This window comes from Haemaphysalis longicornis, unplaced genomic scaffold, assembly GCF_048455015.1.
Source record: "Haemaphysalis longicornis isolate Haplotype H1 unplaced genomic scaffold, Haemaphysalis longicornis Haplotype H1 scaffold_2, whole genome shotgun sequence".
Taxonomy (NCBI): domain Eukaryota; kingdom Metazoa; phylum Arthropoda; class Arachnida; order Ixodida; family Ixodidae; genus Haemaphysalis; species Haemaphysalis longicornis.
In genome coordinates this window covers 37,717,318-37,730,941 of record NW_027526295.1, presented here as the reverse complement: position 1 = coordinate 37,730,941, position 13,624 = coordinate 37,717,318, and the positions used below count along the sequence as shown (strand labels likewise).

General features: G+C 45.7%; 1 protein-coding gene across 1 annotated transcript; it reads right to left on the bottom strand.

Moving 5' to 3' along the window:
• Positions 1 to 276: 276 nt before the first annotated feature.
• On the bottom strand, positions 277 to 12,316 carry LOC144167911 (uncharacterized). The gene is made up of 3 exons (XM_077697043.1): positions 12,186 to 12,316; positions 551 to 1,553; positions 277 to 339 (listed from the first exon to the last, which is right to left on the bottom strand). Exons 1-3 carry the CDS (start codon positions 12,314 to 12,316, stop codon positions 277 to 279), a joined length of 1,197 nt encoding a protein of 398 aa, XP_077553169.1.
• Positions 12,317 to 13,624: the final 1,308 nt, after the last annotated feature.

The window sequence follows — 13,624 nt, the reverse complement described above, 5'->3', positions numbered from 1 at the left end:
AGGGTGATGCGTAGCGGCTGGAAGAAGGTCGGACGATGTCAAGTTCCAGCATGTGCTCGAACTCTGCACGGGCGATCTTGAGTCTGTCGGGAGCGAGACGTCGCGGACGAAAGAAAACGGGCGGTCCGGTAGTGGTGATATGATGACGGACGTCATGAGTCACGGGCTGAGTCCAGTCGGGTGGTGACGTGACGGTGGGAAACTCCTTTAGCAGGGCGGCAAAGGGTTCTTCAGCAACTGTAGCGCAGGAAGGCGCTACGTCAGCAGCTGCTGTCGCTACGACGCCTTGAACTGAGAGGAGGGTCGTGGAGTCGAGAAGTCGCCGTCGCTTGACGTCGACTAGGAGGCCATGTTTGGTAAGAAAGTCAGCACCAAGGATGGCAGAGCGAACGTCCGCGACCGCAAAATTCCACCGAAAAGTTCTGCGAAGACCCAGGTTCAAAGGCAGGGATCGCTGCGCGAACACGGGAATGCGCGTGCCGTTCACTGCCCGGAGGTAGAAGACTGCGCTGGAGTTGCGGTCGTGGCGTGAGGCTGGCAAGACGCTGACTTGCGCTCCCGTGTCGACGAGAAACTTTTGTCCGGTGGTACGATCGACGATGTGAAACAAGCGACATTCTTCCCTGGGGCCAGAACCGCTCGTCGCCGCTAGCGGTCTGCCGGGTCCGTTTCCCGTCCATGAGCATGGCAAGAGGCAGTGGCGAGCGTCTGCGCCGAAACGGCGGTGGTAGACGCATACACCGGGGGCTGATGTAGGGCTGCGTCCACGAACGGCATCACGGCGTCGGGAAGATGAGCGGTCGCGTCGGCGTGACGGGCGAGCAGAATGTGTTGAGCTGTTTCGCCTCGTCGCCACGACAACGAGTTGCTCCAGTCGTTCGCACAGGTGATCGACACTGGCACGCGACGCAGACGCACCTTCGTCGGCAGGAGCTGGCGTCGTGCGACGGGCGGGTGATGCTGGCGTCGCGGTGACAGCAGCAATAGGTGAAGCTGTGCTGGTTATTTCCATTACCTTGTCGGCCAGGGACGCGAGCGATGGTAGATCCATGGATGACGATGTTGCGAGGGCCATTTGCACGTTCGCAGGCAGGCGCTGCAGAAAGAGCTCGCGCAGCAATGCGCCGTCCATGGCTTGGGCACGTGAACCGAGGAGTTGGGTCATGCGGCGCAGGAGTTGGGTCGGTCTGCGGTCGCCAAGCTCTTCGGTGTAAAGTAGCTGCTGTAGGCACGTGCGCTCAGATGGTGCTGTGCGTTCGAGTAGCGCTGCTTTGAGCTTGTCGTAGGCCGTTGCAGGTGGGTTGCGTATGAAGGAGGCAAGAATGTCCGCAACCTCTTCCGCAGCAGTCGCTGGTAGAGCTCTCACGACGTAGTGGAACTTGCGTTCTTGGGAGGTGATGCCAGACAGCGCGAACTGTGACTCGGCCTGGAGGAACCAGAGGGTCGGGTTGTGTTCCCAATACGGCGGCAAGTGGATAGCTAGGGCGGCGATCTCGTTGCCGGCTGCTTGCGGTGCTCGCTGGTTCTGGTCGTTGCTGGACAAGGCTCTACAACTTCGCTGGGAGGGATATCACGTCCGGGTCACCAACTGTAGAGCGCATGCCACGGAGGCGTTGAAACAGAGACGACCAGACCACGTAGCACGTCGGTTTATTCCGAATGCCGTGGGGTCTCTATCTACTGATGCGAGGGGCGCGCGAGGCCTCCGGCGGGTGAGCGCGCCGGTGGGCCTGCGTCACGCTGCTGCCGCTGGCACTGTGGCTTGCCGCTACATGAGAAACTGTACCCCCGTATGCCTAAATGAAGAAATGGCAGCTTTGCGTACCTGAGTGGCCCTAAACGGTTGAACGTGTCACGACGGATAAAACATTTAGGCCCAAGGACAGCCATTTTTAAGCTTTTTTTTTTAGGCTGTTTATATTAAGTATTCGGATGTGTTTTGTGGCACAGTATGTAAGGAGAAAGGAACAAAAAATGGGGTGAATGACAGATGATAATCTTGTAACCCAAACCGCCATGCAGGTATGATTCGGATGCAAAAATGACAGGTTTTGTTTTATAAAAAATATTTACATTGGTTAAAGCAACCTCTGTTACCCAGCCAAGCGTTTTGAGGTGATTTTACAGTTTGTAATATTGGCCAATATAAACATGATTACGCGGTACAGCCATCCCTGGTTCACTCCAGATTTCACATTACTCTTATTTTTTGGTATCGCATTCAAATTTTATGGGTGTACCGTTTAGGTATAAAAATGTGCGTCATTTTCTGCTGTTCGTCCTAAGAAAAACACTGTAGAGAATACAAATAGTCTCAAAATGCTGGCTGCCAAAAGGGTACAGCGCCATAACCAGTCAAATAGCCATTTATTAAAAAGATAAAAATACACGCCGCTGAAAGCGTAAAACATATTGCTATAGAATGTGCTCTGCATAACGCGCAAGCCGCGGTCAGGATTGATATTGTGGGGAATATAAATCGGGCCTATGTTCGATAGTGCGGACCTAACTAAAGACGACAAGACATAGTTACAGATACCTGAAATCGTGAGCACTTATTTGGGGATTTACGGTATTATGCAAACGAATAAATTGAATAAATTGCGAAGACAGTAAAAAAGACGTGTTTAATTGAGGTACGGAAGCGAAAAATATTAAACTGTTTAATAGAGGTTACAGGTACTTACTCTTTCTTGAAACGTCCATATAAATCCGCTGATTTTTTGTTGATACAGATGGTAGGTATGTTTGCTTTCTGTTAACAAACTCTCCTCTCAGGCTTAAAAAAAAGTAGTTTTTTTATGCAGCAGCCGTTTTCAATCCCAGCTTAAATAGGCAAAATAAAATTCGTTGAACTTGAAAAACTAGCGCTTGTGTTGAACCATTGTAAACTTTGCCTTGAAAGGTTATTTTAGCATTTTCGTGTGCGAAAATAAAACTTTCCAGGCATGCCATGCATCAATGACGTGCTTGCGACATTGCACTTCTCATTTCCCCTGTTGTCGCGGGTCTGATTCAATGTTTCCATAGCGGGTAATATCCAATTTAAATTCCTACTTCATCGCTCTTTAGTAATAGTGCTCATCGCCAAAATCATTGGTTATGGATAGAGCTTGCATCCTTGAAAAAAGGGCTTACTGGAGAATAATTTGTTGATGCCACTACCTGCCTTTTCTTGTTTTTTATACCTAATAACAGGACCCTGTTGGCGCCACTAAGAGTTCAGTACCCTGCAGCGTCCGTTGCTGCAGCAGCTATAATAGTTAATAACAGCGCAGTACCTCGCGATGCCAGGGTGGCCTATTATACTACTTACACAAATGGGTATAACAATTATCTCTTACTTGTTATAATTAGGTGTCTCACACTGGAGTTGCACACCATTAGGAACCCTGCCTGCTTTCAATACGTGGTCTCCTCCCGGATGCGTGTTCTTACTGGCACTGTTGGAAATCGTGCTTCATTCCAGCTATTGGAAAACGAATTATATCAAGATGGCGCGATGAAGCGACGACTTACCCATCGAAGGTGTAATCATTGTTAGTATGAGGGATACTGATCGCTCACAATTTTATGTTAACTAATAATTGCTCCTGCTGGACGCGCGTGCTGCAGAACGTTTCAACAGATGGGGAGATTCCACTTTCGTGAACACTGTAATTAATAAGAACCTACTCAGCGAGATTTGTGCGTATTAGATCAAAATATAACATTCGTTTTTGCAAACGTTTTTGCCCGGCATTTATGAGCAAAAATGAATCGGATATATCGACGGGATAAATAGGTACTGGCAAGTGTGTAAAAACACGTATTTTGACAAAATTGTTAGTGTCCCCCTTAAACTGCAGTTATGAGAAAATGTTGTAAACCCCTTGCTAGGGCGGATATTTTCTCAAAATTTCAAAACGTTTTTCGCCCACACCAAAATAAGAACGCACTCATGATATGTCACCGCTCTGCTATTAGCATTTTACCTGTAGCATGATATTACATGTTCAGCATTTTCAGCCTGCAAGGAGCACAGTTATAAAAGTTCTCTGGAGTTTGCCTTTAAAAAGCAGAGCCACGAAAGTGGCTCTGCTTTGAAGGGTGCTCCGGCCATCCTCCTTCATTCGGCCAACCCCACCGACAAAACAGCGCACCAACTCCGACTACATTGACCAACCAGCATACAAAAATCCTTATGGTGGGTCAAGAAAGAGTCTCGACGCGGTACCGCGGCTGCTACTAATGAATATGGATCACGACTGCATTGAAACTTTCTCAAACCCCTCAAGCCCCAGTCGCTTTAACTAGGAAGAAAGCTCACAGGCTGTGATTTGTATAGAATATCGCCAACTACACCAGGAGACGAAAATAACACATACTAGTAATATGTACAATTCAATGAACACAATAGTAAGAACAACAATTTCGATACTCAAAATATATTTTACAAGATGAAAGGTCTTCCTTTCGACTTTTATTGAGCTGCAGTGACCATTCATCCCATAATAAAGAGCAGTTCATCTGGTGTGAAGTAGAAAAGGAGTGAAGTGCACCTAGGTGAAGTTGTGCTCTTCATGACATAGGCAACGCTCCTAAAACTAGTTTTACGCGTGGTGGTTTTAGGCAAAACAAAAATTCTAGCCAACGGTGAGCCCAGCAAAGTAGCATTATTGACACGGTAAGCTGCTTTCTCACTGCCGGAGTTTTTTATCTGAGAACTGCTACAAGTACGAAAATGGCTATGCGTTTCTCGGCCCTTTTTTTCTACTACACACAACTTTTCTATTTATTGTAAAATCTTCCAACATTGCCGTCCTCGTCCTAGGCACCTTACTTGTATGACCTCATTCTTCTGTGGCCTGGCGGTTAGCAAGAAGCCTTCAAACAGCTTCGGCGTTGCATTTTTGATGCCACTTAAAAAAATAGACCATGACTTCATTCATATGAGCTCACCAATTTGCAGGTGAACACTATTAAGTTTCGAAAGTGAGCTAGAGCAGAAAAGTAACTGCCTACTGAAATAAAAGCCTGCCGCGACCAGAAAGCAATTACAGCGCAACATTGAAGCAACGACCAGCTGTTCTGTCAGCGGGTTGAAACTTTTCCACGGAACTTTAAGGGCGTGCGTTATATGCCGCAAGAGATTGTCACTGTTTGTGCAGGCTTACTAATAACAAATACATCTGGCAACGTGGTTTTATGGAGTCTAGGACTCCGAGTATTGGTTATAAAGTCATGTTCAATCCTGGCAAGCGACATTTTGTTGCTAGTTATACCCCAAATTCCTTCAGAAATTAGCTCACAACTGACAAAGCAACCGCACTGTAGTCCTAAATACGAGTCGTATGGGCGGCCAGTCTATCGGAGCACGAGCGGGGCACGAAGGATTGCTGCCTATATATAATGGGTTGATTGGCCACAACAGCCGCCTTCCGCATTCGGAGCATATAAAACTGTCATCTTTTTGTATTCACAGGAGCGTACTCTATGAATGAAACTCCTCCCTGCATTATAGGAAGTGCGTACTTGTCTCTTCCTCTCTATACATTGACAAAATTGGATGTTTTTGGATGGTGTTATCACAGTGGATGATGTTGGATTATGTTATCACAGTGCATCCGTGACTCGATATTGAAGATTTATTTGCATATCTACATTCACAACGTTATATATCACCTCTTGCAAACAGACACCGCAGCTATGTTTAGCGCGGCTACGTGTGCACGTTTTCAAAGGTTCAGTATGCGGATTACTGTACGAAGCTGCCTGTAAACTAGGGTAAGTGGGCGCGAGCTTTCTTTCTTTCAAAAGTACGCAAAGCCGAGCGTGGGTTTTTTTAAATAATTAAATTCCCCGTTAAAGAATTCAACAACTCCACGTCAAAGTTGCGGGAGATTCAAAACTATCGTTTGCAGTGGGCTTCTGATGGTCGGCGTCCAGTGAACAACTGATGGAGACGGGTATTCACGTAATAAAAAGGCTAATAAAAGTTGTTTTTGGAATCTTCGCACTATATACGCGGAGAAAATATTTACCGCGGCTTTTTCGCACTAAACATTTCATTTATTTTTTATTTATTTATTTATTTATTTATTTATTTATTTATTTATTTATTTATTTATTTATTTATTTATTTATTTATTGTACGCTCAGGGCGCGGGTAGCGCGTTATACAGGGGAGCGGGTGCAATGATTGCATAAAAGGTACAGAAGAATAAAATATAACCACAGAATCAGTGATTACATGAAAAAAAAATACAGTTGGCCGCGTATCTGCTCCTTTCCCTGCTAGTGTCCACAAAAGCCTATAGTCGATTTGCCCCACTGGCAAATAAATAACTTCCTTCTCCTTTTCGCTCACCTCTCATGCTGTTGCTCTCCCGTGCCGTTCAGCCCTAGATAACAAGCTAGAGGTTTGCTCCAGACAATTTAAATTTACCGCGTTCTACTGCTCCAACTCGGGTGTCTCTATGCCAGCGCTGCCGCAAGGTGGAGACGCGCGTGAATTGAGGCACCCTACTACCATGAGAACCACGTCGCCGTACTCGACGAGCGTTCCAAGCGTAACGTGAAACCTATCTAGTGGCACCTTTCGTTGCTATTGCTGTTTGATTTTTTCAAATGCCGGCAGGCAGCGCGGGGAACCCCAGGCAGCGAATTTCTGCAGTTGGTGTAGTATTTTAGCTGCTATCGCAAAAAACAAACATCCGTGAATTTTTCAATAAAGAAACACAGCAAATATTACTCGTGTATTGATTTTCTGCCCTATTTGCGTAATGTATTGTTGTTGTTCGAGAGTGTTGACAAGTATGAACATTAACACCGGATTAAACGTTTAGATTTTGTGGGTATATAAAACTATTGCGCGGTTTTTGATGTAATTTGGCCGTGGCTAAGTCTAGCCACAGACATACCGGCAGATAGACAGACAGGCAGACAGACAGACCAACATTTTTGGATTTTACGTGCATCAAGAAAGGCTAGCTTCTTTAAAAATAAAAATCGCACGTACAGGAACAGGGAGCACTATGATGCGCCCCAGAAAATAGAACAGGAACAAAAAAGAAAGCACACTGATTGCAAATGCCCAAAAATAAACAATCACACGCGCAGAAGTGTGCAGTTCAAGGGCGATATTTACTGAACGAACACTAACAAATACATTTCTTAATTTGTTTCTTGTTCCCGTTCGCTAGTTTCACTCAAGAAATGTCTTGATTACTCGCGACGTCACTAAGAAAATACTCATTTCAGAATTTTTCGCTTTCAGTTCTTCGCCAACCCATCTCTCGTCTCGCTCCTGGCGATAAAAGGTCTGTTTATTTTCGCGCCGAGGAATATCGGATTCGCCTATTTTTCTTAACACCCAAGTTTCGGTTAGTACAATCATGTGAGCTGAACATAACTCAACGAATGAAGTCATAATTTCGGGTTTTTTCTGAAGGCTACGGAGATTAGTATATACTATTTAAAGCCTTTTGCCTACTCCACGTCCCCTGAGAAATTGCTAGCGGTATGTGTAACTGAACTTAGGCCAAGATGTGCAAACGTGGGGGAGAGTTGGCTGGGTGACTCAGCATTGGTAGGCGTAAATGGTTCAAGAGTAGTTTCCAGGGCACTCTTGTGGTGGGGTCGTATATATACCATTTCCCGTTTAAATGAAGTTTGTTGTACTTCAGTACTCAGTCTTCAGTAATTGCTGCAAAGCATGTATAGTCTGCTGTGTTCTTTCCAATGCAGCATGCAAACCGCTGATCAGCGCTCTTTTTAAAGCAAAGCTTTCTGTTTCTACTAGCCAACGGCTTCTTTGTGGCGTACGCCACAATAACTCCCAAACAGGTGCAATAAAAGAAATTACTGGCATACCAGGAATCAAACCTGGACCCGAAGAGACAAACGGACGAGAGCCCGTCGTCCTAGCGACTAAGCTACGCTGGCACTAGAAGACTTGGAGACCGATGGTCTACTTAACGAGCACAACAGCCGGTCTACCGCTTGCGCGCATTGAAAGCCCGCGAGTGAAGTGCAAACGGCATAATGTATGACAATGGCATCTGATAATAACGCGAATAATGCCAGTCTACTGAGGGGATGTTCGTTACGTTATTACAAGCGTTGAAGCTTACTTTTAGCGGTCTAATCCTCACCGGTTCCGCATTAATCTGACATGGAGTGCTTCATGCGACCGCACGTTTCACTAGCCACGGGTCCCACAACACTTTGCGTGGGAGGTCATTGTCGGGGAGATTAATGTGGGTGCAGCAAAAACCCAAACAAGTCTTTCATCCAATTTGTAATGGAAGAGTTTGCATTTATGTCCTTTACCAGTACAACGTAGCTGACCACTATTCATGGATCATGCATTGATTTAACATTAGGCAACAATGTTTCTACTGTGACACCTGAAAATATCAGCGTGTATCACCCCGATCTTATAGAAGTGGTGAATGTCGTTGTGAAGTAATAAATGGTGTCGTTAACTACATTTCACTCGTCTCTGTTTTTACTGTTTGTTAAACCACGTGTGGGAATTCAAGTGACGTCGCATGGGGAGTTGTGGGTGTCGTTTGCAGCTTTGCGTTACAACGAGAATCCCAGAGTGAATGGTTCATTGTGATCGAGCTGTCCACGTCATCTGTTTATTAAAGCTATCCATATTAACCTCAAGCGCACTTTACGGACATGCAAAAGAAACTAGTCCAATGTGTTACCTTACAGTGTGAATTGGCTCGGATTTTGTTCAGGTCTCTTATGCGGTTGAAAAGGTCAGCAAGTTTTTGATCTACGCTATATCATTTCTGAGACCATAGGAGGTGAATTTTGCAAGCCATGGCGACCTCCATGGTGACGCTATTTACATGCCAAATAAACATGGATGGCTCCAGGTGGTTCTTTGAATACTCGATGCTGCTTGACGTCACCGAGGACGTGGATGCTTCGGCTGAGGGCATATCACGAAGGGCGTCATGAGGAGGGCCGTCGGTATGGTATTCGACTAACAAGAATTGCACGATTACTGTCATTAGGATGTGTGAAAGTGAACAAATTATTTTGTGAATTGTTTGCGCTATATATTGCCATGAACTAATCTATCTGATTTGCTCATTTGTGTGCTTGATTATTCGCATATGGCCTCACCCAGAAGTTTTATCCCAGTTAGTATTGGCGTGCCCGCTTCGGTGTTTTTTTTGTATGCCGCGTCGTCTGGCTTACTTAACAGGAATCAAATAAGGTGAAATGAAAATTTTATTTGTTTCAACACAAGTTAAGCGTTACATCAGGCGAAAAGCAATTGCGTACTGCTTAAGGGTGCCTGATAATCCTTGAGGCACCAGCGTGTTCACAATGAAGTACAGCATAATATGACCTATTTAAAACCAAAAGTACCTGCGACAAAAAAGCAGCGTGAAATCGTACACACATAAAAGACCGACACTGAGCTAGCAAAAAACATGTGCACAAATGATTTGTTCGCAACGAGGTCGCTAAGAACCGGTCGCGGCGGCCGCTTTTCTAATGGAGGCGAAAAGCAAAAATTCCCGTGCGTACGAGATTTCTGCGCCTGGTAAAGATCCCCAGGTGGTCAAAATAAATCCTGAGCCCCCACTACGGCGCGCCCCATCCCCTGCATTGTCTCGGCGCATTAAACACCACAATCAATCAATCGAGTTCTCCAAGAAGTATTCCACCAGCTGTTTCCGGGTATCATCCCTCCTAAAACGTTCCGTATGTACGGAATTACGGGAATGCGGAGTGCATTCCTAGCATCACACGATGCCGCCACAAAACAATAAAAACGTTTGAAAAGCACAATCAAATAAAACAGTGCATGCCTGCTGAAAAATTTCACACCTGTTTTAAATCTGTATGATCACTAGAACCGCCAAATAATTATCCGTATGAATTCCGTATATACGGAGTATACAGAAATTATACGGAACGTGATTTTGCTTATTTCGAAGATAAAAACATGAAAACTGTGCCAAACATTCATATTATGCAAACTTAAATAATTCCCCTGTTTGTGGAACTAATATCTACTATCATTACACTTGGTGCGTAACACTCCATATGAACTCCGTATTCCCGTGATTCCGTATATACTAAACTTTTCCGTAGGAATTCCCATATCAAGAACGTTAATGTGTAATGTGTACGCGAGTGATTGCAGTACATAGTAAGTGCGTCACCATGGTACACGCCAGTTCTAATTTCTTCTAGTCCGTACATGAGAAGCCTTTTTGGATAACCCAAAGGGTCAAGGCCAAAATTAGTTGAAGCTCTGGTATGAGTCGAAAAAAGAACGAAGCAGACGAAACTAGTATGTTCGCGGAAGGGATATTATCTTATAACTTGAAAACAGATGCATTGTCGTTTGCGGAAACGGAACACTGGCAATACTATGCAGTGTTTTTTTTTTTTGCAAAAGCTCAATGGCGTTTATATTTTTAGCTGTAGTGGTGCACCAAACAAGTTTGCAGTATTTTACATGCGAAGCTAACAGTGCATGCTAAATTGGCAGCTTGGCTTTGGTGGGAGAAAAATGACGACATCTAGCTAACGCTTCGGAGGCAAATGATAAAGATTTTGCTACACATTGCACATGGCATGTCCAGGTCATATTATCGCAAAAAGTTATCCTAACAATCTTGTGTCTGCTAACAATTTCTATAGGGACGGGTCAGTTGGACGGGTGGTGCCACCACTCTGCTCGACCTCGTTAGTGGAATGAGCCGGTGCATTGGACTACACAGCGTTCCTTTGGTATTGTCGTGTTTGCTTCGGTGCTTTCTATGTTTAGGTGTTGTTGTGAGCGGATATATACGCTGAAATGAAGTCCAGCCAGATGTCGTGGGTTCTTAGATGCACTAACGACTAATTAAACTCGTCGGACGCTTCTCAAGTTTAATAAAGGCTACATTGAACACAGCGCTTTTTGGAGCGATCTACGCCTGGTTCCACCCAATTTGAATACGAATAAAACTAGTATCAGTATTCAGTTGTACCACTTCAAAATATTTGCACTGGTTTCACTTACTACGGTTTCCACGCCAGCCTTAACAGTGGGACGCCTCCATACTTGCGCATTGAAGAGAGCGGCACTTTCGTACGAGTTCGATTACCGTGTGGCAATGGAAACGTCGAGGTAGCCGTGAGCTTTCTGCCTCCGGTTTTTATGAGTGACATCATGGGAGCCCGAAAGCCGAAACAGAACTTCCACTTATGTAGTGGTTACTTCATCAAGAGCCAAAAAATTTAATCACCTAACAGCCCAAGCCACATATAATACCTCCTGCCTTCCTCATTTTACCACCTGTGGTGATGGAAGGCTGGCAACAATATTTAAAAATTTGGCAGAGTGTTAACTTCATCCTGTGCTTTTAGTGGTGGTTACCGTTATGGGGGAGGGCTGTCAGCGTCTGCTGTAGTTGTTGTCGTTCATGCCATGTAGTAACGGTACTGAAACACGGGGATATTCGATTGCCAGCGCCTCGGGCTAGAACGTAACGCCTTCTAAACGACCACACAACGACAATCGTGTTCCAATGCCTCGCGCTAGAACACTTCGAGCTTCAAGCTGAGCTGTATACTGCGGCCCCCAACGCTTTCATCTTCGCGGGGAAACGCCAAGGCGCCCTGAATACATGTATACAATGCATGCTTCGTTTCTCCCTAGGTTTCACGTTAGTGGAGATGGCCCAGAATTTTTTTTAATGCATAAGCACTCTTTTCCAATTATCTGAAAAAATTGTGTTGTGCCTTGCAAAGAAACCCCAAAAAACGCACGACTTCTTCCGCAAATATAAGAGTGCCAGCTCGAGTCGTCCAGCACACATGCATTTCCAACACGTTGAAAGCACTCAATTTGGAGAGGTGTGCATGAACATGGAAAATTAAACGCAAATATCATCAAGGATCAAGGATGGCGATGGTTGAATACAAAGCTTTCTTTCTGCGAAATGGAATGAGCACGGATCAAACTGAAGCCGCTCTGATCAAACGACCAAATTGCGTGCGGGTCAAATTCTAAGCTCACCTATTCAAAGCACAAATAGTGTGCGGGTCTACGTCCAAGCCCCGTGTGGTATGGTGAGCGAAACCAAGAAGGAACCAGAAGAAGAAAAGGTTGAGCGCAAGGTGTCGCCGCATTCAAACAGCCAAGAATCGGGGGAAGGTCTTAGAGGAAAGGAGCTCACGCTGGAGAAGCAGCAGCTCCCCGGCGGCACTTCCAGGGCTTGTCTTCGGGACGGCCAGGTGTCCTGTGGCCGTCGTAAGGACGCCCGGGCCCCACGATGCCGGCAGCGCTGGGCTGTGGTCGTATTTTCATCGCCACCAACCTCCACTATCTTCGTGATCGTGGTTACCTTGTTCTGCCCAGCACCCCTTCAAGAACGGGCCGCATCAGCCCCGCTGCATGTAAGACGCTTGCCCCTGCCCATAGCCTGGTGCCCTCGACGCCGTTTCCCGAGCCACTACGACCGGCTGCAGGGTGTGAGGAACTTGCTTTATCTCTACTTCCTTTGCGACTAATTTCCCAATATCATCGAGCTTCACTATGATACGTTCTGTGTCATAGCTTTTGTTTTACCCATTCTTGTATTGTTTAGCCATCCTTGTGATCGTCCGTCATAAATGTAATCGTCCTCACTTCTACCAAAACCCGTGTTGCGATCCGTCATTCCTGCGTCTCTGCAACTGGTCGTTGTGTCTTCCGATCCTTAAAATCATCACACGCAGAGGGCAACAAAAAAACCATCAAGAGAATTGTCTGCGTTAAACCATCTTTGTCGTTAGATGGAGGAGTGCATGCTTTTTCAAGCGTAGGTGAGAGCTGGTTAAAAAAGACAATGCAGCCCTCAGTTGGCGCCCTCCAGTCTGTGGTGCTTCAGCCATGCAGAAACATTTTTTTGAAAACCCATAAACCAACCAGCCAGCAAACATTGCAAGTCTTACTACAGGCAACAGGCAATGGTTTTCTACGACAAACAAGAACGTTCTACTGTCACGCAGTATTTATCCTGTAAGTGATTCCCGTTGGCTGTTCAGAACGCATTTCTGTGAAATTAAACTCTCTTCTACCGTACTTAGTAAACTTACGTAGCGTCATCCCACAAATTGTTTGTTTTAGGGTAAATATTAGAAGGCTGCAGCCAACACTGTCTTTCGCTTGTGCACGACGCCGTTTCGTCATGAACTGCCAAAGGCCCGCCCCGCAGCAGTCCTGGATCAGCCACACATGCCGAGCTTTCAGGCTCATTTGCTGCAGTATACTCCTCTATACACACTTTGCGCAGGCACAAATACTGCCTAAAAATGTTCACAGAAGACGGGACTTGCACGTCCACCTTGACTTCAAGCTTGGTGCATTGAGCATCGTCTGCTGTATGCAATTATTGAGTATGGGCACAACTCATACGCATGGCATGTGCTGTGAAGATCACCTCTTCTTTCATGATTTACCGACTTTAAAAAATGTGTTGTGGTTATCTACGCTTTACAGAACGCATCTCAGCAGAATGACAGAAAATCGTGCAGAGCTACGCACCGGTATTCTAATGACGTGTAGTTCGCCACGGGCGGCGCTGTTCGCTGAAGCGACGGATGTGCCATACTATGGCCGCGAGGACACTAAAGG